Here is a 27,144-nt window from a genome sequence, read left to right as displayed (position 1 = left end):
TCTATATTTTTAATTAATAATTTTCGATATCTGATAAATATTGAGGATAATTCAACGAAAACAAAATCAAATTTAACACTCTTGAAATATTTGATCCCATCTTGATGATAAATTAATGAGGATAACCTCAACTTCGTAAATAAATACGCCCAATAATAATATTTCATTACAAACATTTCCATGGCGCATAAAAAAAAAAAAGAAGCATTTCCATGGTGATTTTGTAATTTGGTTTTTTCTCTATAGAGTTGTGTATTAAAATAAGAGGTATTTTGAATTTATTTTAGAGTTAACCTCTTCAATTAAGAATCTAAAAATTCGAACCTCAACCAATTATAACACTAATTCAAAAAAAAAAAAAAAAACAATTAACACTAATTCAAATTATTAATAAATTATAGATTGACTCAAATATAGATGAATCCTATCAAAGGTAGAATTCTTTGTGAAATTAACTATCTTATATTTCATCTATAAAAAGGTGTATGCTTAATTTTATTTTTTTAACATCAACTATTCTTCTCGGTTGGTAAGTTCGTATACCAGTATTTCTCCTCTCTTTCTTCGTCTGCTCTCTTTCTACATGGAGGTATTCATTCAGCCCTTTAATTATCATTGTGCTGCTTAATCTTATCTTGATTAACTTTTATTTTTTGCTTTCTCAGTTTAGATACCATTCGTTGTATTTTAATTATATCTGGTGTATTTTAATTTTGAGCTAATCAGTTGAGTGCTACTTATTGGCATAATGAAAATCAGGTAGATATAATATTTTAAATTAGATTACATCACATAAAACGATTCAATAGGAAATTGGTGAATTTCTTAAGCAACTAAATTTTCTTTTGCAATCCTGTATGATTTAAACAAAATTAAGAATTACTTCAATGAATTAGATGACATGAATATTTAATGTATATATTTGGGAGGGATATTTTTAATATTTTTCTTCACGTAAATAGATTTAATAAAATAAAATCTTAAATATGATGAAATATTTAGAATGATTTTAAACAAAATTAAGATAGATATTAATTCAATAAATTAGATGACATGAATATTTAATGTAGGGGTTATTGCCAGAAAATACATATACTTTGTCAATTTTCTGGTTTATAACATGACCTTATAATTTGACCAGAAAATACATCAATTTTCAATTTAATTGCAATTATAACATGACTTTATAGTCTGACCAGAAAATACACCAAGTTTCAATTTATTCTCAATTAAAACTGAGCAGCAATCAGTAAAAAAGTATATCCACACTTGAAAACTATATATACTTCTACTCTTGTGCATAAGTATTCTGGTTAATGGACTTAATTATGATTCCGATTGCTGATTAATTTGGGAATGAGATGTTAATTAACTTTGTGTTCTACAGCATCCTTCATGGTTGGGGCTTTCTGTAGCAGACTTGAAGTTGATTCACTTACATATTACCTTGAAAAACATCTTTCCTTACCACTATATTAATTAATGGGTCCACTAGATTTAAGGCAATATCACACAGCCTGGCGGAGCCACATGGAGACACCCAAATTTTGAGATTTTTTTTTTCCAAGTATATATATATAAGGGTCAAAATTTAAAATACCCACCTTCATAACTTATCTATCAAAAATACCCACTTTCACAAAACATAAATCAACCATATCCAATTCATAATTAATGCCAAAACTACCCTTTAACAAGTTCTCTTCATAATCATCAAAATACAATTCCAAATATGGATTGTAAACAGTCTATAAGAATTAATCAGGCCCAACATGCTTTCGTAACACTTCAAAATAAATTTTTAATTTAAACCAACATTATACCTTTGTCGACTGGTCTTCTTCAGGAGTCAGTCCGTTGCGTTTTACGGCTCGTCTGCCCACTCGGCACGCACCAACCACACACTCGCAAGAGATGGTTGCAACCTTTCCCCTTCACTAAGTGTCGACTCAATACTTTGTTGGAAAAATAAAGAAAATGTTTTTACTCAACCGGAATAGTTGGACAAAAACTAAGCGTTTATAGAGGAATTATATAATAATTAATTTATTTCATAAAAACCCTCCTCAGGGAGGAGACAAACTTGTTTAGCTACTCATTAGTAGCTACTACTTGTATACATAAAATTTAAAATTACAAAAACTAAAAAAAACTTGAAAACTGAAAAATTACAATGATAATTTAGAGAGAGAAAGTGCTTGTGAAAATGTGTTGTGATTTTCGGATGCCTTCTTCTCTCCAGAACTTGGGTTTATATAGAGGTTTGATCCCCTCTATAATTGCTCGGTTGTTGGCCTTGGATTCCATCTTCGTGGCCAGCTATCTTGAATGTGATATCCACCTTCTTTTGTCGGCCATGATTGCCGACATTTGTTAATGTCATCACATGGTGCTGGGCCCTTGCTTTATCGTTTTGTGATAATGCTGGTAGGGGCCGGCTGCTTTTCCCTTCCACTCACGTTTGTCCTGAAGCTTTTGGTGAGTGATCCTCCTGTAATTCCACTCATTCTTCTTTTTCTTTGTGGGTGCGATTCCTGCTGTGAATCACATGATTCACTTTGCTTTGTCGGCCACCTTACTTTTTTGGTGCCCGAGGTGCTCTTCCCTTGGGAGTTTGTTGCTCATCATGTTCATCGGACCGGAACCTCCTTCTGTCAGGTTTCGGAAAGAATCATTTTCCGAATTCCGGCTCCTTCTGCGTTGAGCATTGATCGCAGACTTTCTCAATCCAGTGGCCCAGATGAGCCATGTTGCAAAATTTGCGACGAGTCTCCTTGCTCCCCGCTATCTTGTTTTCCCATAACATTTGCCGTTTGTTTTCGAAGGATTTTTTGGCAAAAGGGGTTGTAGTTCCTGTCATCGTGTTAACCAGGAACGTTCCCAGATCTGAGCTTTGGTAGAACTTGAATCTGGACTTCATTTTATCCATCTCTGTGAGACAGACCCATAGACCCCATGCTCGTCTAGTGGAGATTTGATCCTCCTTGAATGTTGAGACGATTGCGGCCTGGAAATCGGGAACTTTGATCCGATTAAGGGCTCCCGTGTCAGGTCTCCGAAGCTTGATGAAGTGGAAAGCTTCATGGATTCCTTTTCCAACTGGTTCTGGTGCTGCACTGAAAAAGTACAATTCCAGAACATCTCCCCGTTTGAGGGACTCGTTGTTTTCCCATGCCTCAAACACCGTTTTTTGGATCCACTTGGGTAGACCTTTGATCTCGGTGAAGGCTGGAGAGGTAGTATAAACTGAGGCCAACGCCCCGAATTCATACCATTCCTTGACGTCGTGTGGATTGGCTCCTGGAGTCGTCCATACCCGAGGATATTTTCCTCCAACATCAACCCGACAATTTCCTGGATTAATGCCCTTTCTTGTGAGAAGTTTCTCCCACCTGTCTTGATACATCTGCCAAGAAGGAGAAATTTCAATAAAATCAGTATCAACCTTAACTTGGCCTGTCATTGGCCTAAGATTGATCTCTTCCTCTTTAACCCCAGAGGTGGAGGGTTGACATGTTGCTTCAGGGTGTGACTCCTTAACAACATTTTTTCCTTGAGGGTCCGGCTGTGAAGCCACCACCTTAGGACTTGGGCTAGGGGTACTTGAATCCCCTGCTACAGGTAATCCGCCCTGTACGGAAAGCATTGCTTTAATCCGATTATCTCGGATAACGCGCAAGAGCGGCTTGTTGATTACTTCTTGAAGATTAAACATCTTCATGAAGCATGCATCAATTTGGTTAGATACTTGAGCTTCGTCAGCCGCTTGTATCTTCCCTGCTTGTTTGGTGTGTAGAACACACTTTTGCTATTCTTGTTGTAGCAACTCTAAGCTTTCAAAGAGCTGCGCCTGTTTTGCTTCGATGGCCTCCACCTCAGGGAGCTCCATCCCTTGTTAGGAAATCTGCAAGAACATTTTGATCAGATTTCAAGATGACAATATCATAATCATAATATTGGCATTCTGCTTGCCATCTAAGTAATCTAGCCTTTTCAGGTTTAGATTCTATCTTTTTAGTTAAGAAAGCTTTAACATTAGTGTTATCAACTTTCAAAACGAATTTTTTAGCAAGTAAGAAAAGCGGCCATTTTTTAAACGCCTTTCGCACTGCAAAGAATTCCTTTTCGTTGATGTGCCATCGCACAGCTTCGTTATCGGAGAAAAGACCGCTACAATATCTGCAAGGTTCTTCTCCATAGGGGGTGATCTTTGTGAGCACTGCTGCCCACCAGAAATCACTTGCATCTGTATAGAGGACCAGGTCATCCTCATCTTGTGGTATTGAAAGTTTTGGGAGATTTTTGCAAATCTCTTTTAACTTCTTCATACCCTCCCGATGCTCCTCTTTCCATATGAATAGAACATCTTTCTTCAGTAACGGACTGAAGACTTTCCGGTGCTCTGCAAGATTTCTGATAAACATTCCTGCAAAGTTAACAACTCCGAGAAAACTTTGGAGCTGCTTCTTTTCTTTGAGATCCTCCGGGAAATTCTGGACCTTTTCCACAATATGATCTTGCAGAATAATTCCAGATTCATCGATCTCAATTCCCAGAAACTCCATCTTTTGGGTGGCTATGACTGCCTTCTTTTCAGACAGCACCAGTCCTTCTTGTTGGCAAACATCCGCAAAGATCTCCAGATGCCTCACATGTTCATGAATGTTTTTTGATGCAATAAGAATATCATCAATATAAATAAACATAAACGAAGAATAATCCTTGAAAAGATTATCCATCTTTCTTTGGAATATCTGAGGTGCGTTGGCTAGCCCCATTGGCATGACATTTCAGACATAATGTCCTTGTGGAGTTGAGAAGGCTGTGAACTTCTTACTCCCTTCCTCCATGCGAATCTGGTAAAAACCTGATTTGCAATCGAAACTTTGAGAATACCCTTGCACTTCTGATGCAGTTGATAAGGTGTTCTCTACTTGGGATGAAGTATCCGTCAAACTCAAGAATGTCATTAATCCCTTTATAATTAATGACCAATCTTGGTTTTCCTCGCTTGATCTCCCCATGATTTCTCACCAGAAATCCCGGACTGCTGTAGGGTGATCTTCCTTGTTCAATCAGCTTTAAATCCAGATGTTCCTGGATTATATTCTGCATGTCCTGTTGATCTTGAGGGTTCATTAGGATAGGTCTGAACCTCACGAACTCATGCTCCTTTCCAGTTTTAACTTTCAAGGTAGCTTTGATTTGGTTCTTGTCCCACCATGCCAAAGGATTCTCATGGTAACACTGCTGAATCCTCCTTTTGACGTCGGCTATGGACACCTTTTCTTCCTCCTTGATATCTTTGTGTGATATCAGGGATACTTTGAGGATTTGAGTTTCTTCCTCGGAGAGATCTGGGAATCCCTCAGTTCTGCATTTGAGCAAAACTTCTCCGAATCTCCTTTGATCCTTCATTTGGGGTCTCCGGAGTCTGCCATCATCACCACGCTTGCTGCAGAATTTGATTTGCATTGAGCGATGAAAAGCTCCCTTGAGCCTTTGCACAATGATCTTGTGATCACAATTGGTTGTGAACACTAGCCTCCTGGCTTCATTGTCTTGTATGTACCGTTTGAAACTTTGCAAAAAATTATTTCCGAATAATATATCTGCTCCGGTATCATGAAAATAAATTGGTGGAGTCTTGACCTTGTACCAAGGTGTCTGTCCTGCTCCGCCGATCAATATTTCCGTTTGTTTTACTCCTTTTGATAGAAGCAAGATCTTTCTGGAGAAGTCCCTTCCTGCAATTCGAGGTAAATCTTCTTCTACTTCTGCTGGAAAGACGTCTCGTTTTGCCGTACAGATTCCTGCTCCCGAATCTACGTAAGCAGCAAAATATTCTGCTTTGAATTTCTCATACAACATCCCCACAGAGATGTATATCGAGAATGGACTTGTCATTTGATCATCAATCTTTGGCGTCCAATTGTGATCTCCATTCCTCCTGATCTCCACGACCATGGTTTATATTTGTCAAGGAAGTCTCGTCCTAAGATCAGGACATCCGCTTCTTGTCCGGCTTGGCCTTCGGTCTGAATTTCAAAGCCTCCAACCTCTAGAGTTCCGATGTATCGGTTGTCTCCTGGATTCGCCAAAAATACAACGAACTACAAGGAAACTTATTTTCCTTGTTAGTTGTATCAAATCTTGTGGAAACCTTTCTCCATCCTTCGGGACATTTGAGTTTGATTCTCATGTCCTGAACTGGTGTTTCCTGAATTGCCTTCCTCTCATAACTTTGAGAGGAACTCCTTGTTATAGGCCCTGAAGTTAGCCTATTTCCTTGGAATGAAAGCCTTGGTGCTCCCAGTCTGAGACTCTGGGTATGACTAAGCACCTGTTTGTCTCCAACGTCGATGTCGATTTCTCCGATCTGAGGAATCTCCACTCGGTTTGGATTGACCGCCTTGGCGACCTCCTTGAATATTTCTGGAATTTCAATAAATTCTTTTCCCAGAAATAACTTCGTGTGATGGGAATTTGATAAGGCATACGAGACTTGATAAGTCAGTGAGTATGGCCTATTTCCTCCCGTCATGAGTTCCTTCTTCTTGTAGTCCTGATAGAGAGTCAGGGCTCGGCTGAAGGATGAATCTTGTAGATTATAAGCGATTTGTGGGTAAAACTCGGTTATAATCTTCTTGGCATAGAGATTGCCCGAAAAGGCTCCAAGAACTGATTATCTGGCATCTCTGATTCTTTTGTCGCAAAGTGCGACGTCAATTGGTTGGTCTGTCCCTGGGAAGAGGGAAGATTTGATTACCAACTGAATTGCTCCAATATGAATCCATTTCATCGTACTTGCGACTTCTGGCTTCATTTTCTTAAGATCCTGCCTTATATCTTCGGCTGGAACCAACTGGATTTCCACCTGATTACTTGTAATCTCAATTGGAAGCGCCATTTCTCGGTTTGTAACACCAAAATAGACATGATGCTTTCTTTTGGATGGAATCAAGCTCTGTAAAACTCGATTTAATCTCCCATTGGAAAACCCTTGGTATGTCTGTACCTCTCCGGTTTCCTTCTTGAGTTTTTTCACGAGTTTTTTCACCACCTCCTCTTGTGGGATCAGAAAATGACTGGAAAAACCATTCTGGTCCTCTTTCTGGGTGTGGTATACCTCGTGTTCCTCTTTAGTCTGACTCGTCCCCGGTTGATCCATCAGTTATCTCCGAATCTTCAGAACTAAAGACTTCCTCTTGCTCATATATGCTCTCATCAGAGGATATATCTTCAAACTGATACACGGGTATCAATTTCTGGTAATAGAGAGCATCTTCGATATCCTGTGTGGATTCGAATTTCTTTATCCCTCTTTTCTCGTTGTCGGGGTAATTGGTAGAGATATGCCCCTTTGCACCGCACGTCCAGCAGTTGCAATCTTTGAAACTTTCATTTGTTTTGGCCTGAGTACGCCTGAAAGTTTTTCTTGTCGGGATTCTCTTTTGATTTGAGAATCGGTTTCTTGATGGTCCACTCCGTTGGCCTGATTTGTAGGAGCGCGCCTTCTGTCTGGTCCACATGGTTCTCGGCTTCCAAGAACTTCTTCTGGGCTTTCTTTCATAGGGTTGATACCTATGTTTCTTTCGGCTCCTCCTTTGATACAACAACTCAGCACCAATCTCGGTTGGAAGATCAATGTTGTCGCACATCAATGGAGATTTCTTGTTGAGTTTCCTCAATCTCTTGAGATTCCTCTGGTCCGCTGCCTTCTGGCACCATTCGGACAGCTTCCTGTGAACATATGACATCCTTCTTGAAGCGCTGTCAAGTGGATATCCTCCTGGTGATATATACTAATTGATGAGCATTTCCCTCCATGGACTTGGAAACTTTGTGAAAAAGAGATCCATGGCAGTCTGATCATCAACTACCCCCATATGGACATATAGGGTGTATGTGCGCAGAAATTCATCAAGAGCCCTTGGCTCTAGCACTACCAATCGTAGATTGTAAAGTGCCTGTTGATATTTCTTTCGCTTCTTGTCTGCTGATCCTTCGAAAAAACCCATTCCCAAGAAATGGATTTTAATTTGTTTAGTGGTCACCTCAATAATGTCAGAAATTGACGTGCTGCTAAACATTTCCTCCTTTGCCTGGGTATTAATTTTATCCCAGTATTGTTTTGCCATGCCTGCCAAACTGGCTTCGAAGATTTTGGCAAATTCTTTTTTGTCATAATCAATTGTGGCTTTGCAGGATACTCCTTGTATTATGATAATTAAGTCGCTAATAACTGCATTCAACAATCATCATATATATATACACAAATATTACAAGACTTGAGAGTCTTCATGGTTGTGGCTTTTGATGTCTAGCTTTTTTGTTTTTCCGTTCGAGTGTTATATATTAATATGTCAATTTTGATAATATTGCAGGCTATATTAATCTTTATATCTATAAATTTATAATGCAAGATCATGATTCCGATTCATACAACATAAATTTCAATATTTTTCTAAACTTTTTGACTTAGAAAACTTGTAGTGGTGGGACCTATCTATGTTTTTCTGTTTTTTCCACTCCTTTTTTACCTTTTGGAAAATGGATCATCCTAAATCTTTCCGAGTCTTTTCTTTCATTTCGTTTCATAAAATAAAAGTTTTCTAATTTTTACTTTCTCTAGTAAAATAAAAGTTGATACAAGACAAAAAATAATGTGCAACTTTTGAAAATTAATCGATTAAACCAAAGCATTAAAAAAGCTGTAATATGGTCTGCAAAGAAAAGGGGAAACTCGAATTCTTTGCTTTAGTTTATACATATTTAAAGCACTCCAAAACCGTCATTACTGAATAAATTAATTGTATATACAGCTTTATTTTTTGACCAAATCTGGGGACGACTGATCAACATACAACAAACAAATTACAGGTAAAAAACATTACTATTATCTATGTATATAATATATAAAAGAGGAATTTACTCTCTCCATCTTTTCCCTCCAATTTTTATAATCTCTCTTCTCCCATCAATTTTTTAAGTATTTTTTTCTCTTTTTTATTTATAATTTTAATTATTTTCTACATATCATCAAATTTAATTTATGAGAAAAATATTCAATGCGCATCTTAAGTTGATTTCCAGAAGATCTTTAATATGTTATAAAAGTCATAAAAATGAATTTAAAATGAACAGGTTATTAAAAGTTTAAAATATTTTATTTTCTTTTTCTTTGTTAAAATTTTACAATTTTTTTTATTTATGTTTGTGTATGAAAATATTTATTATGTAAAATATTCTATAATAATAATAATGAAATATCAATATTCATTACCAAATAAATTAAAATAATTTAATAACTATAATAATCATTACACTTTATACATAATTGAAAATTTTGTTTTTAAATTAAGGATTTTATTGACTAATTAATATTTTATTTTTAAACCATATTTTGTATTTATTATATTTTATTTCTATATAATAATTATATTTATTTATTCAAACATATCGTTTTATTTTGATTTCGTCGTGCATTGCACGGATGAGCATACTGGTCATCGTTATTTGGAAAGCTAAAGGTATTATCTTTAGAGAAAACATTCTTTTGCAAGGTGGCGCACTTTGAAAGTTCTATCATGACTTTTTTTTTTCTTTTTTTTATGATTAGAATATGTTTCATTTTAATTCTAAGTCTATCCTAATTGGTTAACGTGTGTGAAAATATCATCATTCCCATTCATTACGTTTATCCTAATTGGTTAGCGTGTGTGAAAACATCACATATTCCCCATTCATTACAATAGTGCGAAAACTTTTCCATTAATCGAAAGGTTTACGTAGAATTTTATGCGACTTTTGTCTTTTTTGTGACTTATTTTTGGAAATAATGTATAGCGAAATTGGATTCACATTCTAAAAAAAAAAAAAAATGGATATTCACTAACATGTGTTGATGCTATATATATCTAAACAATTTTCTATTTTATACTCCCTCCGTCCCGGCTTTTAGTATCCAGTTGAGAACGGCACGAGTTTTAATAAAGTGATTGATGTGTTGTGAGTGGAATAAGGGTCCCACATTTTATGTGAGAATTAAAATAATTAAAGTGGAGTAAGGGCCCCACCTACTTTTACTAAAAATAGAAATGGATACCAAAATGTGGGACGGCCAAAAAAGGAAAGTTGGATACTAAAAGCTGGGACGGATGGAGTATAAGTGTATCATCCTTTTATTATAACTAGCAGGAAGAACGTACGTTGTACGTGTAATTAACGTTATTTTATTTGATAATCTATTATTTAAGAAAATCTGTTAATTCATTACAAAAGCTTGCATGGCACCGATGCATGTAAGACCCTAATATAGGTCCTCAATTCATAAATTCATAAATTAAATAGAATTCTTTAGAATTCTAAGTATTAGATCCTATACATGTAAAATTAAAACAGAAGAAATCTACTCTTATCAAATTTGAATTATTTAAAATGCCTATGTTTTAGTTTGGATTATTATAAAGTTTTGACTCAAGTAAAAATTTATACATATAATTCTAACGGACTTAACCCATCTAAATATGATATTGTGTTTCATCTTTTACACAATTTTAGCTAATATACGTACCATGCAAAATATGTAGTAAGACTCGTTTGCTACATAGTATGAGATAATGCGTGATGTTTTTGACTGGGATATCTACTAATTTATTAGATATCACTATCATGTTTGGTAAGATATATAAAAAAGGTGTTATAATAATCACACCTCTCAGATGTGATACAGAATTCAAAAGATATGAATAGTAAATAACGACCACTAATTTGTTAGGGTGATAAAGGTATCTATCACACAATTATCATGCATAGCAAATGGGCCCTATGAATAAACCATTACCACTTTTATGCCTTGCACCACGGGTTGCAACGATTGGTGTGACCTTCTCTTTTGATGATGATAATTTCTTTTGTAATCAATGGCTACATCAAGATGAATAAAATCATTTTTTTTAATATAAAATATTTTTGTTTCCGACACTTAATAATTTAAGAGCTCATAGTTGTGAATTCTTTTATAACGGTTAGACGTTATGTATAATTTATATACTAATAGAAAAAGAGCCTAAGGCATTCTAAGGCACAACTTGTGGATTGCCTATTTTACCCATGTTATATCATATATTTATAAAATATAAATTGATTATATATTTATACTAATATAAAAAGATCCTTAAGCATAATATGCGGATTGCCTATTTTACTCCTATTACATATTTTATTTTAATGTTATTTTATATATTATATATTTATAAGAATATATTAATTCATTAGATATTACATTAAATCTATGTGATATATATCTATAGCTATTAATAAGGCTTATAGTTAATGTATCCGTTCAATAAATTATTTAATAAAAGTGATGAATTAATAAATTTTCTAAAATAATAAATTATCAAATAAAATAATAGTAATTACACGTACAACGTACGTTCTTTCTGCTAATATATATAAAACGATATTTTTCTTGTTATGTATGAGCGACTGAGCACATCATACTGTTATGTATTTACTTTAGATAACGTTTTTTTTTTTCCCCATATGTATAAGCATACTCATACATAATATCACTATATATATTGCAGATGTAGGTATATAGATAACATACAAAAACCATAGCCTATGACTACTTTTTTTAGTCGTGGAACTTATAATCTTGTGAGTTGATATGATCATCCAATTCAACCTTTATTCTTACTAATTTTCTGGTTCTTGTAAATTAATTTTAGTATCATTTAATTTGATTAGATCTAAAAATAATTATATATTTTAGTAGCAACGCAACCTCTGAATACACCGCCGTCGAGGAGAAACTGCTGGCTCTCAAGCTCCACAAGAAAGGGAGAGGCATTGTAGACTTTGAAGTCTCCCAACCTGTTTGATGACAAGAGACGAAGGGAATTCAAGTATTGTGAAACAAATTCAAGTATCTAAGGGAATTAAGATTCCCTAAAGAATGGTGAAAAGAAATCCGCCAAATGTTCGACAAAAATCCCACAAGAAAATAACTTCTTTTATCATACCGGGACTCCATCACAATCACTTTTCAAAGAAAACCCACAATCACTTCTTCTGGCTGCATCTGTTGCCCATTATCCTCATTGCATTTTCTCGTCAACGGAACTCCACACAATCTCAAGTTTCCGATGTATGAATCATTCTCAAATGTGGAAAACTGATTAGATTGTGGTATCTGCCCCACGAGATCATTCATTGAAAGGTTTAATTTCTCGAGAAATGTCAACCTCGTCAATTCACTTGGAATTCCTCCATCCAATTTATATATCTCGATTATATAGAAACGGATATATAGAATCAAACTCTGGATCGAGAAAAGTCGCAGTTGCAGAAGGATAATTTAAAGTGAGCGGTTGTGAGATGATCAATTGTCTTCTACAGCTTGAACTGAGAGCGGTTGTGAGATTTCATGTTATATTCACAGAAGCATAAGTTAGAAATAAAAATAAAATTATAATTATTCATTCAAAACACAATATGTTACATTTAAATACGTAAGAAATCGTTATGTATATACTTGAGACAGAGACAAAGACGAAAACGAAGACTTAAGGCAAAGACGCAGACAAAGACAAATGGAATATATATAATATAATATGGGTTGGACTTGGGCTGTTTTTTGGGTTGGATTTTGAACATGTTGTATATGGGTTGGATTTTATTTGTTGATAATTTGGGTTGCCAATTTAACTTTTCATTACATATTGTATTTTGAATGGATAATTATAAATTATTTTTTCTATTTTTTAATTTATGCTTCTGTTAAATGTCATTGACAAGATATAACATGCCGAGTTTTAATACACCATTTAGATAATACTACTAGTATAAAATAATTTTTTTTTAAATATAAAATATTTTTGTTTCTGACACTTAATAATTTAAGACTCATAGTTGTGAATTCTTTTATAACCGTAATAAAAGTTATGTATAATAGATATAAATAACGATATTTTTTTTTGTTATGTATGTGCGCATCATACTGTTATGTATTTACTTTATATAAGGATTTTCCCCCCATATGTAGAGCACACTAATACATAATATCACTATATATATTGCAGAGGTATACAGATAACATAAAAAAAAAAAAAAAAAAAAAACCGTAACCTGTGACTACTTTATCTAGTAGTGGAACTTATAATCTTGTGAGTTGATATGATCATCCAATTCAACCTTTATTCTTACTAATTTTCTGGCTCTTATAAAATAATTTTAGTACCATTTAACTTGATTAGATCTACAAATAATTGAATATCAAAATATTTTTAAGAACTTTTTAAAATCTATTGAATACCTATGAATATTTAAAATACAAAAAAATCTTATAGAATCTGAATAGAATACGCCCTCTTAGTCTTAATGTTTTTCTTAGGTGACTAAATGCCATGAATGATATTAGAGCTTCATATTTCAGACATTTACTTTATGTTCTTAATAAGTGTTTCTTGAGGTTTGTCTTGAAAGGTAGTAATTAGGGATGCAATGGAATTACGCTCAGCCGCCATTTCTCTCTCTCGATCCGCCTCTCCTCTCCGGTGAGTCGCCGGCGGCATTCCGCCTGAGTCCCTCTCATCTTCCCCTCTTCTATCCCTTCCCAATTTCCCCATCGTGAGTACTAACCATAGGAATCATAATTGCAAAAAATAAAAAAATAAAAAATCATTCAATAATATAGTGAGCTGGCAAAACAAAAACAAGAAAAACTCGCGAACAATTGGAAACTCCAAATTGATACTAAGAAACCACGTTTAGTAAGCTAGGCAAGAATAGTGATGAAGAAATATACAGAAACACGATACTAAGAAACCACGTTTAGTAAGCTAGGCAAGAACAATGATGAAGAAATATACAGAAACATTATGCTCTTTAACAACAAGATAATCTAAGCAAACTAAGACCATAAAAACAAGAAGATAATATTAAGATCGTGTATGCGCTTCCGGGCAGCTTGATCAAGTTCGGCTGCGAACGAAATATAAAAATTTTCATAACTCTTTTTAGAGTGGTTGTTTTAGTTGGTGAGAATTGTGAGGCAGAGGCATTGTTCAGAAAGATTTTGCCTTTTAAGTTGTGACAAAGAAGATTATATGTAAACTCAAGAACATAAAATATGCATGAAAGACGGATAGAAAAACCTTGAGTATCAATAAAATGGTAATAGAACAATATTATCTTAGAACTTTGAAATAGCTTACTTGAATCTCATTGGGAAAATAGATGTTTGATTTTCTGCAACTCTGCATGTGCTTGTTTCATGTTGATTCTATCCCCGGGAGAGTCGGCAGAGCATTTCAAAGCCAATTCGAGTATGGATGATACACACTTCATATTCTTGTCAATCATTTCTTCCTCCAAATTCATGACTAAGTTGGCATCTATCACTTCATCTGAAAGTGAGATTTCTACCCATCTCTTTAAGCTCATATCTCCGCAAAACATATCATCACTAGGCCTTTTTCTCGTAAAAGTTTCAATCAACATCACCCCGTAGCTATACACATCACACCTTGTTGAAACTAGCCCTTCCAAACCATACTCTGGAACAACAAAAATCATCATGTATGCAGTAACGAAGACATAATAATTAATTGATTGAAAGTGAAGTGCAATCAATATATTTAGAGAAACTTCACCTGGAGCGATGTAACCCAATGTTGCTAGCGTGTTGGTTAACACAAAGCTATCTCCATCGCATAACAACTTTGCTATTCCAAAGTCGCTTACATGGGCAACCATGTCTTCATCTAACAGCACATTACTCGGCTTCAAATCGCTGTGGACAATGGGCATTGAATAACCGTGGTGAAGATACTCCAAAGCAGATGCAACATCAATCATTATATTCAATCTTTCCATCATATTCAAGCAATAGTTGTGGGAATATAACCATTTTTCAAGGTTTCCCTTTGGCATATATTCAAGTACTAATGCCTTGAACTCTTCATTGGAGCAACTGCTTATAACGCTTCTCAGATTCCTATGTCGAATGCTACGTAGTATCTCACATTCGACATCGAATATTCTTGAAATACCTTCTAGCTGCATATCAAACACCTTGACAATGATATCCTTCCCATTGTTAAGAATTCCTTTATAAACAGAGCAAGAACTCCCAGTGCCAAGTAAATTGCTTTCATCGAATCTTTCTGTTGCTTGCAGCAGTTCATAATAAGAGATTCTTTCCGGCACAATGAATATCAACTCATCAACTTCTCTAGTCGTCTTATCTTTCCTTTTGTTTCTGACAATTATAAAGGCCAAAGAAACAACTGAGATGAAAGCCACAACCCCGAAAACAATAAATGAAGCTCGTTCCACCTTCTTTCTCTTTGATCTGTGATTAGAAATTGAAGAGCAAATTTGGACATGGAACTTGGGGATTCCACACAATGCCTCATTACCCTTAAAAGAATCTATAGTGAAGTTTCTAAAACAACCTCCATTAGGAATTTCTCCACTTAAACTATTGAAAGACATTAAAGTAGTCGAGGTGTTGAAGTGCTTCTAAAGACTTTGGAATTGAACCAGAGAGGTTGTTGTACGACAAGTCGAGATATGCCAAACTGATCATGCTTCCCATAGACACAAGAATAGAACCATCTAGTCTATTATTTGCCAAAGACAGATTAACCAAATTCAGCAACTTCTCGATATTTCTCGGAATTGACCCTGACAAGTGATTCATCGATAGGTTTATATATATTGCTCCTCCTAAGTTACTTATCTCTTCAGGTAAGGATCCATTCAATGAATTCGAGGACAAGTCTAGAGAGTTCAAATCTTTTAGGCCCCATAAACTTGAAGGTATGTTTGAATTCAACATGTTGGAGTCTAGATAAAGATTTCTTAAAGAAGAGACATTTCCTAGACATTTAGGAATTGGGCCTGAAAATTTATTCCGCCTCATACCTAAAGTATCGAGGCGGAATAGATCACATATAGCATGTGGTATTGAGCCTCCCAACATGTTACGAGACAGAAGTAATCCTTGAAGTTGATGCAAATGGCTTATAGTTAGTGGAATATTACCAGATAACTCATTGGCTTGCAAAGCCAATGTAATCAAATTGCTTAAATTGCCTATTTCAACTGGAATGCTGCCTCTGAATTTGCAGTTGCCGGCATAGAATGTTGAAAGTGAGGAAGATAAATTCCCGACAGAAGCTGGAATGACACCATTTAGAGGATTATCACCCATTGACAAACCAGTTAGAGACCTGCAATTTGTCAATGAAGTAATGAAGGAAGAAGATGGCGCCTGGGTAAGATTGTTTCTGAGCAGTTCAAGTTTTCGAAGAAATCTTAGGTTGCCAAGATGAGCAGGTATATAACCACTGAATTTGTTATAATGAAGTGAGAGAATTGTGAGTTGAGAACAGTTAGAGACAGCGTTGGGTATTTCTCCGGTGATAGAGTTGTCGCCAAGATAAAGTTGTTTTAGAAAGGAAGAGGCATGGCATAAATGGGTTGGAAGAACCCCTGACAGAGCATTGCCGTTAAGTCCAAGAATCCGAAGAGTTGAAATGTTAAAGAGCTCATGTGGAATCGAACCACTCAAGCTGTTCAATTGTAGGTCTAATGTCTCCAAATGGTAAAGTTGGCCAAATTCAGTGGGAATAAGCCCTGCAAAACATGAGATTTCAAAAACACATATTGTAGCTAAACAGACAATTTACATGAAAATTACTCTATTGTACCTGTAAAATGGTTTTCTTGGAGTTGTAACTTTGTTAGCATGGTAATATTCCCGACATCCCTTGAAAGGTTCCCCGTGAATTTATTACGCGATAGTGTTAAGTTTTGCAGAGAAGACATATTCATGAAAATATTGAAATCAATTGAGCCCGCAATCTGATTCTTTTCAGCACCAAAAGTAACCAGACTCTGAAGATGGCCAATCTCATGTGGTAGTATTCCTGGCAAAAAAAGGGTCATAAAACTAATATAATGTCATTTACACAAATTTATGTGATAAGAACTTGAACCATACCATTCAAATTGTTGCCACCAAGAGCTAAAAACTGAAGAGATGTTAAGTAGCCGATTTCTGAAGGTATCTCCCCACTAAAAGAGTTGTAAGAGAGGCTCAACACCTCAAGCCCTGAACATTGGGATAGATTTGTGGGAATCGCGCCACTCAGCTGATTGTCAGAAAGACCAAGCTTAGTAAGAAGTGGAAGATTACTGCACATGTGTGTTGGAAGACTTCCACTCAATTCATTGCCTGTCAAATCTATAGTCACCAAGGTCGACATGTTGAATATGGCTGATGGTATTGCACCGGATAGACGATTGAATCGAACTGATAGAGTTTGTAGACTTTGAAGTCTCCCAAACTCTTTTGGAATTTCTCCACTTAGAGAATTGGAAGATAAGTCAAAAAATTGTAGGTTTGTGAGGTTTGAGAGAGATTTTGGGATGGAACCTATGAAGCTGTTGTTGCGTAAATTCAAGTACTCTAATTTTGGTAACTGACCCAACATCGGAGGGATGTCTCCGGTGAAGTTGTTGAGTCGGAGAGATATGAACTTCAAACGGCGAAGGAGAGACAGTTGGTGTGGCAAATCTCCATAGAAATGGTTGTCGGAGAGGTCGAGGGAGACGAGGAAGGAGAGGTGGCCGAGCTGTGGTGGAATGGTGCCGGAGAGAGCCATGTTGGAGAGATTCAACGCAGAAACTCTTCGGTGGCGGAAGCTGCAAGTGACGCCAATCCAGGTGCAGACGGAGGTGGAGTTGGTCCAATTAGTTGCAAGTAAAAGAGATGTATGTTTGAGTGAAAGAAGGGCAGTTTGATCAGTTGCAAGGCTCAAAGGTTGTTTGGCTTCAAAAGAAAGCATTTGGGAGGTTATGGTAATTAGGAATGCATAAGCAAAAATGCAACAAAGCTTTTTCTCCATGGCTGCAAATTGTGATTATATTATGATAATTAAGTCCCTAATAACTGCATCCAATAATCATCATATATATATATACACAAATATTACAAGACTGGTGAGTCTTAATGGGTGGTGGCTTCTGATGTCTTTTTTCTTTTGTTTTTTGTTTTTTGTTTTTTCCGTTTGAGTCAAGTCCTCCTTAGATGTTATTTAAATGTTGGCCTTAATCACTTATTAAGACGAAGACGAAAACTTGAGATTGAGACAAACAGATATATAATTAAAGTCCCACTTGCAAAAGGATAATTAATTTAAGTGAGATGGCTTACTTGATTCAAGTGTTCGAAAACAGTTAAACTTTTTTTCGTCTCGGCCCATTTTATTATATCTACTAAGTGCTGAATCTGGGAAAAATTGTCAATATTATCAGCTAAAAGCCTAAAATTAGTCAATACATGCCCATTTCATTATATCTACTAAGTGCTGAAGCTGGGAAATTGTCAATATTGTCAGCTAAAACCCTAAAATTTGTCAATAAATCGCCTCGTTGCTTATTCAAGATAAGAACAGGTCATCAACATAGTTTCCATTTAAATGTATCATTTTCTTAACTAGCCCGTGTAGGGCCGTCTCTGAGGGCGCCCGCCCAGTGCCCATAATTTTCAGGGGCCCAATTTTTTTTTATGTATATTACTAGAACTAAAAAGAAATTGGGGCACAAAAAATTACATCCCTAAATATTTTTGGATAATAGCGTGTCTGCGGGAAAATCTTTAATTCTTTAAATATTTTTCTGTTGCATGAAAATCGTTGTCGCACGTGCATTGTTGTACAAAGAAAATGTGAACTTATAATGAAACATATGTGTTCTAACGTTCATTGGTTTTGATTATGCAACCAACTGTTATATAATTTTATTTTAATGGAATTGCAATATATATGTTGATTAATGATAATTTAATTATATATCATATTTATTTGTTGTTTTAATGCGACAAATGGAATATACTACTACTCCCTCCGTCCCAATAAAAGTGGTCACATTTCCTTTTTGGGTGTCCCATTAAAAGTGGCTACTTTCTAAAAATGGCAAAAGTTTACTTTAATTAAGTCAACAATTACTCACTAATTTGGTCAACAATTGTAGGCCACTTTCTAAAAATATCAAAATTACTCACTAATTTGGTCAACAATTGTAGGCCACTTTCTAAAAATTACTCACTAATTTTGGTGGGTCACACTCAATTAAAACATAACAATCCCCTTCTTAATCTCCGTGCCCAAAAAAAAGTGGCCACTTTTATTGGGACGGAGGGAGTATATAATATGGCTTGGACTTGGGCTGTTTTTTGGGTTTGATTATGAACATAATTGTATATGGGCTGGATTTTATTTGTTGATAATTCGGGTTGTCAATTTAACTTTTCATTACATATTGTATTTTGAATGGATAATTATAAATTATTTTTTATATTTTTAATTTATGCTTCTGTTAAATGTCATTTACAAGATATAACATGTCGAGTCTTAATAAACTATTTAGATAATGCTAGTATATATAAAATAATTTTTTGAAAAATATAAAATATTTTTGTTTCTAACACTAAATAATTAAAGAGCTCATAGTTGTGAATTCTTTTATAACTATAATAAAAGTTATGTATAATAGATATAAATAACGAATTTTTTTTTGGTTATGTATGAGCGCATCATACTGTTATGTATTTACTTTAGATAAGGATTCTATAATCTTATACAGGCGAGACAACAAGAGTTCTGCGTCGTCGTTCTCTCGGTTGGACTGAACAAGGCAGCTGGCCCTCCTCCAACAAAAGCTAAGTTCTTATTCTAACTCCACTGCGAAATCCGCCCTATCTATTTGTATTGCGTGTGCAAAGTCTTGTTGAGCTACTGTAATATATATGGTTCCTCATGTTGAGCTGCTATTCTATTTCGAGGGTATTACCTTTGTGTTTGCTTTATGCAGTTCAAGCTTGTTGGAGAAACAGATCGAAACCAAGAAAATTAAGAGCACAACAAGTTTACGTGGTTCGGCCACTGGCCTACGTCCACGGAGGGTAAAGAGTAACTTTTATTATTCACTCGCCGGAGAAACGCCGGAGACAACACACCACCACAAAATACAAGAAAACTCGACTCAATTTTACAGTAGGGTTCACACAGTTGCAGCTGCAACCACACACGCGAAGAAGATGAATATTAAACTAACTTCTAACTGAAAACTAAAATATATAGCTCGCTTAAAACAAAACGACACCGTAGGAGCAAAAACGTAACCCCCAAGGGCCCCAACTTATAAAAGTGTTACACGCTTTCAACTAACATCTAATAACACTGAAGTCCCTCACTAATCCACATATAGCAAAAGAACCCCAGCTTCGAAGACACATTAATCTTCACAAAGCTTGCTGATCTTATTGAACTACGTTGGTTATGCCATTCGGCTGTTGAAGTATTAATGAACTGGAGCTGAAATAGAAACCATAGGAATCATAATTGCAAAAAATAAAAAAATAAAAAATCATTCAATAATATAGTGAGCTGGCAAAACAAAAGAAAAACTCGCGAACAATTGGAAACTCCAAATTGATACTTAGAAACCACGTTTAGTAAGCTAGGCAAGAACAGTGATGAAGAAATATACAGAAACACGATACTAAGAAACCACGTTTAGTAAGCTAGGCAAGAACAATGATGAAGAAATATACAGAAACATTATGCTCTTCAACAACAAGATAAACTAAGCAAACTAAGGCCATAAAAACAAGAAGATAATATTAAGATCGTGTATGCGCTTCCGGTCAGCTTGATCAAGTTCGGCTGCGAACGAAATATAAAAATTTTCAGAACTCTTCTGAGAGTGGTTGTTTTAGTTGGGAAAATCGATGTTTGATTTTCTGCAACTCTGCATGTGCTTGTTTCATGTTGATTCTATCCCCGGGAGAGTAGGCAGAGCATTTCAAAGCCAATTCGAGTATGGATGATACACACTTCAAATTCTTGTCAATCATTTCTTCCTCCAAATTCATGACTAAGTTGGCATCTATCACTTCATCTGAAAGAGAGATTTCTACCCATCTCTTTAAGCTCATATCTCCGCAAAACATATCATCACTAGGCCTTTTTCTCGTAAAAGTTTCAATCAACATCACCCCGTAGCTATACACATCACACCTTGTTGAAACTAGCCCTTCCAAGCCATACTCTGGAACAACAAAAATCATCATGTATGCAGTAAGGAAGACACAATAACTAATTGATTGAAAGTGAAGTGCAATCAATATATTTAGAGAAACTTCACCTGGAGCGATGTAACCCAATGTTGCTAGCGTGTTGGTTAACACAAAGCTATCTCCACCGCATAACAACTTTGCTATCCCAAAGTCGCTTAAATGGGCAACCATGTCTTCATCTAACAGCACATTACTAGGCTTCAAGTCGCTGTGGACAATGGGCATTGAATAACCGTGGTGAAGATACTCCAAAGCAGATGCAACATCAATCATTATATTCAATCTTTCCATCATATTCAAGCAATAGTTGTCGGAATATAACCATTTTTCAAGGTTTCCCTTTGGCATATATTCAAGTACTAATGCCCTGAACTCTTCATTGGAGCAACTGCTTATGACGCTTGTCAAATTCCTGTGTCGAATGCTACGTAGTATCTCACATTCGACATCAAATATTCTTGAAATACCTTCTAGCTGCATATTGAACACCTTGACAACGATATCCTTCCCATTGTTAAGAATTCCTTTATAAACAGAGCAAGAACTCCCAGTGCCAAGCAAATTGCTTTCATCGAATCTTTTTGTTGCTTGCAGGAGTTCATAATAAGAGATTCTTTCCGGCACAAAGAATATCAACTCACCAACTCCTCTAGTCGTCTTATCTTTCCGTTTGCTTCTGACAATTATAAAGGCCAAAGAAACAACTGAAATGAAAACCACAACCCCTAAAACAATAAATGAAGCTCGTTCCACCTTCTTTCTCTTTGATCTGTGATTAGAAATTGAAGAGCAAATTTGGACATGGAACTTGGGGATTCCACACAATGCCTCATTACCCTTAAAAGAATCCGTAGTGAAGTTTCTAAAAGAACCTCCATTAGGAATTTCTCCACTTAAACTATTGAAAGAGACATTAAAGTAGTCGAGATGTTGAAGTGCTTCTAAAGACTTTGGAATTGAACCAGAGAGGTTGTTGTACGACAAGTCGAGATTTGCCAAACTGATCATGCCTCCCTGACAGAGCATTGTCGACAAGTGAAAGAATCCGAAGAGTTGAAATGTTAAAGAGCTCATGTGGAATCGAACCACTCAAGCTGTTCAATGCTAATGATAATCTCTCCAAATGGTAAAGTTGGCCAAATTCAGTGGGAATAAGCCCTGCAAAACATGATATTTCAAAAACACATATTGTAGCTAAACACACAATTTACATGAAATTACTTTGTTGTACCTGTAACATGGTTTTCGTGGAGTTGTAACTCTGTTAGCATGGTAATATTCCTGACATCCCTTGAAATGTTCCCCGTGAATTTGTTACGCGATAGTGCTAAGGTTTGCAGAGAAGACATATTCATGAAAATGTTGAAATCAATTGAGCCCGCAATCTCGTTCTTTTCAGCACCAAAAATAACCAGACTCTGAAGACGGCCAATCTCATGTGGTAGTATTCCTGGCAAAAAAAGTGTCATGAAACTAATAAAATCTCATTTACACAAATTTATGTGATAAGAACTTGAACCATACCATTCAAATTGTTGCCACCAAGAGCTAAATACTGAAGAGATGTTAAGAAGCCGATTTCTGAAGGTATCTCCCCACTAAAAGAGTTGTAAGAGAGGCTCAACACCTCAAGCCGTGAACATTGGGATACATTTGTGGGAATCGCGCCACTCAGCTGATTTTCAGAAAGATAAATCCCACCAAGAAATGGAAGATTACGGCACATGTCTGTTGGAAGACTTCCACTCAATTCATTATATGAGAAGGCCATCGATACAAAGGTCGATATGTTGAATATGGCAGATGGTATTGCACCGGAGAGATGATTGAATTGAACATACAGAGTTTGTAGACTTTGAAGTCTTCCCAACTCTTTTGGAATTTCTCCACTTAGAGAATTGGAAGATAAGTCAAGAAATTGTAGGTTTGTGAGGTTTGAGAGTGATTTTGGGATGGAACCTATGAAGCTGTTGTTGCGTAAATTCAAGTATTCTAGTTTTGGTAACTGACCAAACATTGGAGGGATGTCTCCGGTGAAGTTGTTGAGTCGGAAAGATATGAACTTCAAACGGCGAAGGAGAGACAGTTGGTGTGGGAAATCTCCATAGAAAAGGTTGTTGGAGAGGTCGAGGGAGACGAGGAAGGAGAGGTGTCCGAGCTGTGGAGGAATGGTGGCGGAGAGATTCAAGGCAGCTACTCTGTGGTGGCGGAAGCTGCAAGTGACGCCAATCCAGGTGCAGACGGAGGTGGAGTTGGTCCAATTAGTTGCAAGTAAAAGAGATGTATGTTTGAGTGAAAGAAGGGAAGTTTGATCAGTTGCAAGGCTCAAAGGTTGTTTGGCTTCAGAAGAAAGCATTGGAAAGGTTATGGTGATTAGGAATGCATAAGGCAAAATGCAATAAAGGTTTTTCTCCATGGCTGCAAATTAATTGTGATTGTATTATGATAATGAAGTCGCTAATAACTGCATCCAAATTCATGACTAAGTTGGCATCTATCACTTCATCTAGGATCTTCGAAAGTGATAGTTCTACCCATCTCTTTAAGCTCATATCTCCGCAAAACATATCATCACTAGGCCTTTTTCTCGTAAAAGTTTCAATCAACATCACCCCGTAGCTATACACATCACATCTTGTTGAAACTAGCCCTTCCAAGCCATACTCTGGAACAACAAAAACCATCATGTATGCAGTAAGGAAGACACAATTAATTGATTGAAAGTGAAGTGCAATAAAAATATTTAGAGAAACTTCACCTGGAGTGATGTAACCCAATGTTGCAAGCGTGTTGGTTAACACAAAGCTATCTCCATCGCATAACAACTTTGCTATCCCAAAGTCGCTTACATGGGCAACCATGTCTTCATCTAACAGCACATTACTAGGCTTCAAGTCGCTGTGGACAATGGGCATTGAATAACCGTGGTGAAGATACTCCAAAGCACATGCAACATCAATCATTATATTCAATCTTTCCATCATATTCAAGCAATAGTTGTGGGAATATAACCATTTTTCAAAGTTTCCCTTTGGCATATATTCAAGTACTAATGCCTTGAACTCTTCATTGGAGCAACTGCTTATGACGTTTGTCAGATTTCTGTGTCGAATGCTACGTAGTATCTCACATTCGACATCGAATATTCTTGAAATACCTTCTAGCTGCATATTGAACACCTTGACAGCGATATTCATCCCATTGTTGTACGACAAGTCGAGATTTGCCAAACTGATCATTTTTCCCATAGACACGGGAATAGAACCTTCTAGTCTATTATTTGCCAAAGACAGATTAACCAAATTCTGCAACTTCCCAATAGTGCTGGGAATAGACTTTGACAACTGATTCATCGATAGATTTATATGTATTGCTGCTCCTAAGTTACTTATCTCTTGTGGTAAGAACCCATTTAATGAATTCGAGGACAAGTCTAGATTGATCAAATCTTTTAGGTCCCATAAGCTTGATGGTATGCTTGAATTCAAAATGTTGGAGTCTAGATAAAGATATCTTAAGGATGAGACATTTCCCAGACATTTAGAAATTGGGCCTGAAAATTGATTATGGCTCATACCTAAAGTATTGAGGCTGAATAGATCACATATAGCTTGTGGTATTGTGCCTCCCAACATGTTACCAAACAGATCTAATCCTTGAAGTTCATGCAAATGGCTTATAGATAGTGGAATATTACCAGATAACTCATTCCCAGATAAATCTAAGCCCATCATATTGCTTAGATTGCCTATTTCTACAGGAATGTTGCCACTGAATTTGCAGTTCTCGACACTGAATGTTCGAAGTGAGGAAGATAAGTTCCCGACAGAAGCTGGAATGACACCATTTAGAGGATTTTCACCAAATGACAAATCAGTTAGAGACCTGCAATTTGTCAATGAAGTAATGAAGGAAGAAGATGGTGGCTGGGTAGGATTGTTGCTCTTCAGTTCAAGTCTTTGAAGAAGTCTTAGGTTGCCGAGATGAGTAGGTATATAACCCCTGAATTTGTTATAAGGAAGTGAGAGAATTGTGAGTTGAGAACAGTTAGAGATGGAGTTGGGTATTGCTCCGGTGATAGAATTTGTGCCAAGATAAAGTTTTTCAAGAAAGGGAGAGTCATGGCATAAATGGGTTGGAAGAACCCCTGACAGAGCATTGTCGACAAGTGAAAGAATCCGAAGAGTTGAAATGTTAAAGAGCTCATGTGGAATCGAACCACTCAAGCTGTTCAATGATAATGATAATCTCTCCAAATGGTAAAGTTGGCCAAATTCAGTGGGAATAAGCCCTGCAAAACATGATATTTCAAAAACACATATTGTAGCTAAACACACAATTTACATGAAATTACTTTGTTGTACCTGTAACATGGTTTTCATGGAGTTGTAACTCTGTTAGAGATGGAAGATTATGGCACATGTCTGTTGGAAGACTTCCACTCAATTCATTGTATGTGAAGGCCATAGATACAAGGGTCGATATATTGAATATGGCTGATGGTATAGCACCGGATAGACGATTGAATTGAACCCTCAAATATTGTAGACTTTGAAGTCTTCCCAACTCTTTTGGAATTTCTCCACTTAGAGAATTGGAAGTTAAGTCAAGCAATTGTAGGTTTGTGAGGATTGAGAGAGATTTTGGGATGGAACCTATGAAGCTGTTGTTGCGTAAAGACAAGTACTCTAATTTTGGTAACTGACCCAACATCGGAGGAATGTCTCCGGTGAAGTTGTTGAGTCGGAAAGATATGAACTTCAAACGGCGAAGGAGAGACAGTTCCTGTGGCAAATCCCCATAGAAAAGGTTGTTGGTGAGGTCGAGGGAGACGAGGAAGGAGAGGTTTCCTAGCTGCGGTGGAATGGTGGCGGAGAGAGCCATGTTGGAGAGATTCAAGGCAGCTACTCTGTGGTGGCGCAAGCTGCAAGTGACGCCAATCCAGGTGCAGACGGAGGTGGAGTTGGTCCAATTAGTTGCAAGTAAAAGAGATGTATGTTTGAGTGAAAGAAGGGAAGTTTGATCAGTTGCAAGGCTCAGAGGTTGTTTGGATTCAGAAGAAAGCATTGGGAAGGTTATGGTGATTAGGAATGCATACTGCAAAATGCAAGAAAGGTTTTTCTCCATGGCTGCAAATTGTGATTGTATTATGATAATGCAAGAGTTGAGAGTCTTGATGGGTGTGGCTTTTGATGTGTTTTTTGTTTTTTGTACGTTTTTTCCGTTTGAGACAAGTCGTCCTTAGATGTCGGCCCCAATCACTTATAGAGACTGAGACGAAAAGGAAGACTTGAGGTTGAGACAAATTCTTGAATAATTTTATTCAACTACACATGGATTACACATGGATTGCAATGGCCAGAATTTCAAACTTACGAATCACAACATTGAATTTGCATGCATTCATAAAGTTTGGTGACAATAACTTTTTAAAATATGAAAAGTTATTTGAAAGCACACATTATATGTATCTTAAATAATTTGTTATTTGGATTCATTAATTCAAAGTTAGGGTATATAATTTTTTAAAAATTTCAATTTTTAGTTATAAATATTAATTAGAGTTCATAATATAATAATATTTTTTATTTTTATAAAAAATAATTATAAAATAGATAAATTAAGAGTGGTACGCAGTGGTACACAGAAAATAGTGGGACAGAGGATCTCATATGCAAATTTACAAACTGAACGTTGTTTTCCAGGCACACAATGACTAAATACTAAAATATTCACATTTCTTAATATTAAATATACACATTTTTGTAGATATGTGGTGGATATTAACTAACATACACTAAACAAAATGCATGAAAATCTCATCTAAACTAAGGGGGTGTATTAGTTCAAGACTTATGTAGATTTTAAAAGTCCGTGGATTTTAAAAGTCTATAGAATTCTCACGAATTCTTCATGATTTTGAATGAATTCTTGGTCGGATTTTTAATGAATTAGCAAGAATTTATCGTGATTTTCTCGGAGTT

The 27,144-nt window shown here is 36.0% G+C and overlaps 2 protein-coding genes across 2 annotated transcripts in view; both read right to left on the bottom strand.

The window, feature by feature from the left end:
• LOC131015234 (probable glycosyltransferase At3g07620) overlaps positions 1-27,144 on the bottom strand; it is a 1,181,237-nt gene that overhangs the window by 880,963 nt on the left and 273,130 nt on the right. The gene's annotated exons all lie outside the window — the stretch shown is intronic.
• LOC131019106 (receptor kinase-like protein Xa21) lies at positions 14,233-26,305 on the bottom strand. Its single transcript, XM_057947788.1, has 6 exons — positions 25,816-26,305; positions 17,021-17,455; positions 16,728-16,946; positions 15,506-16,653; positions 14,664-15,432; positions 14,233-14,567 (listed from the first exon to the last, which is right to left on the bottom strand). The coding sequence occupies exons 1-6, from the start codon at positions 26,285-26,287 to the stop codon at positions 14,233-14,235; spliced, it is 3,378 nt and encodes a 1,125-aa protein (XP_057803771.1). The 5' UTR covers positions 26,288-26,305.

Source organism: Salvia miltiorrhiza, chromosome 3 (assembly GCF_028751815.1).
Source record: "Salvia miltiorrhiza cultivar Shanhuang (shh) chromosome 3, IMPLAD_Smil_shh, whole genome shotgun sequence".
NCBI classification, from domain to species: Eukaryota; Viridiplantae; Streptophyta; class Magnoliopsida; order Lamiales; family Lamiaceae; genus Salvia; species Salvia miltiorrhiza.
The sequence above is the reverse complement of the archived record's forward strand: the minus strand, read 5'-3'. Positions and strand labels throughout refer to the sequence as shown.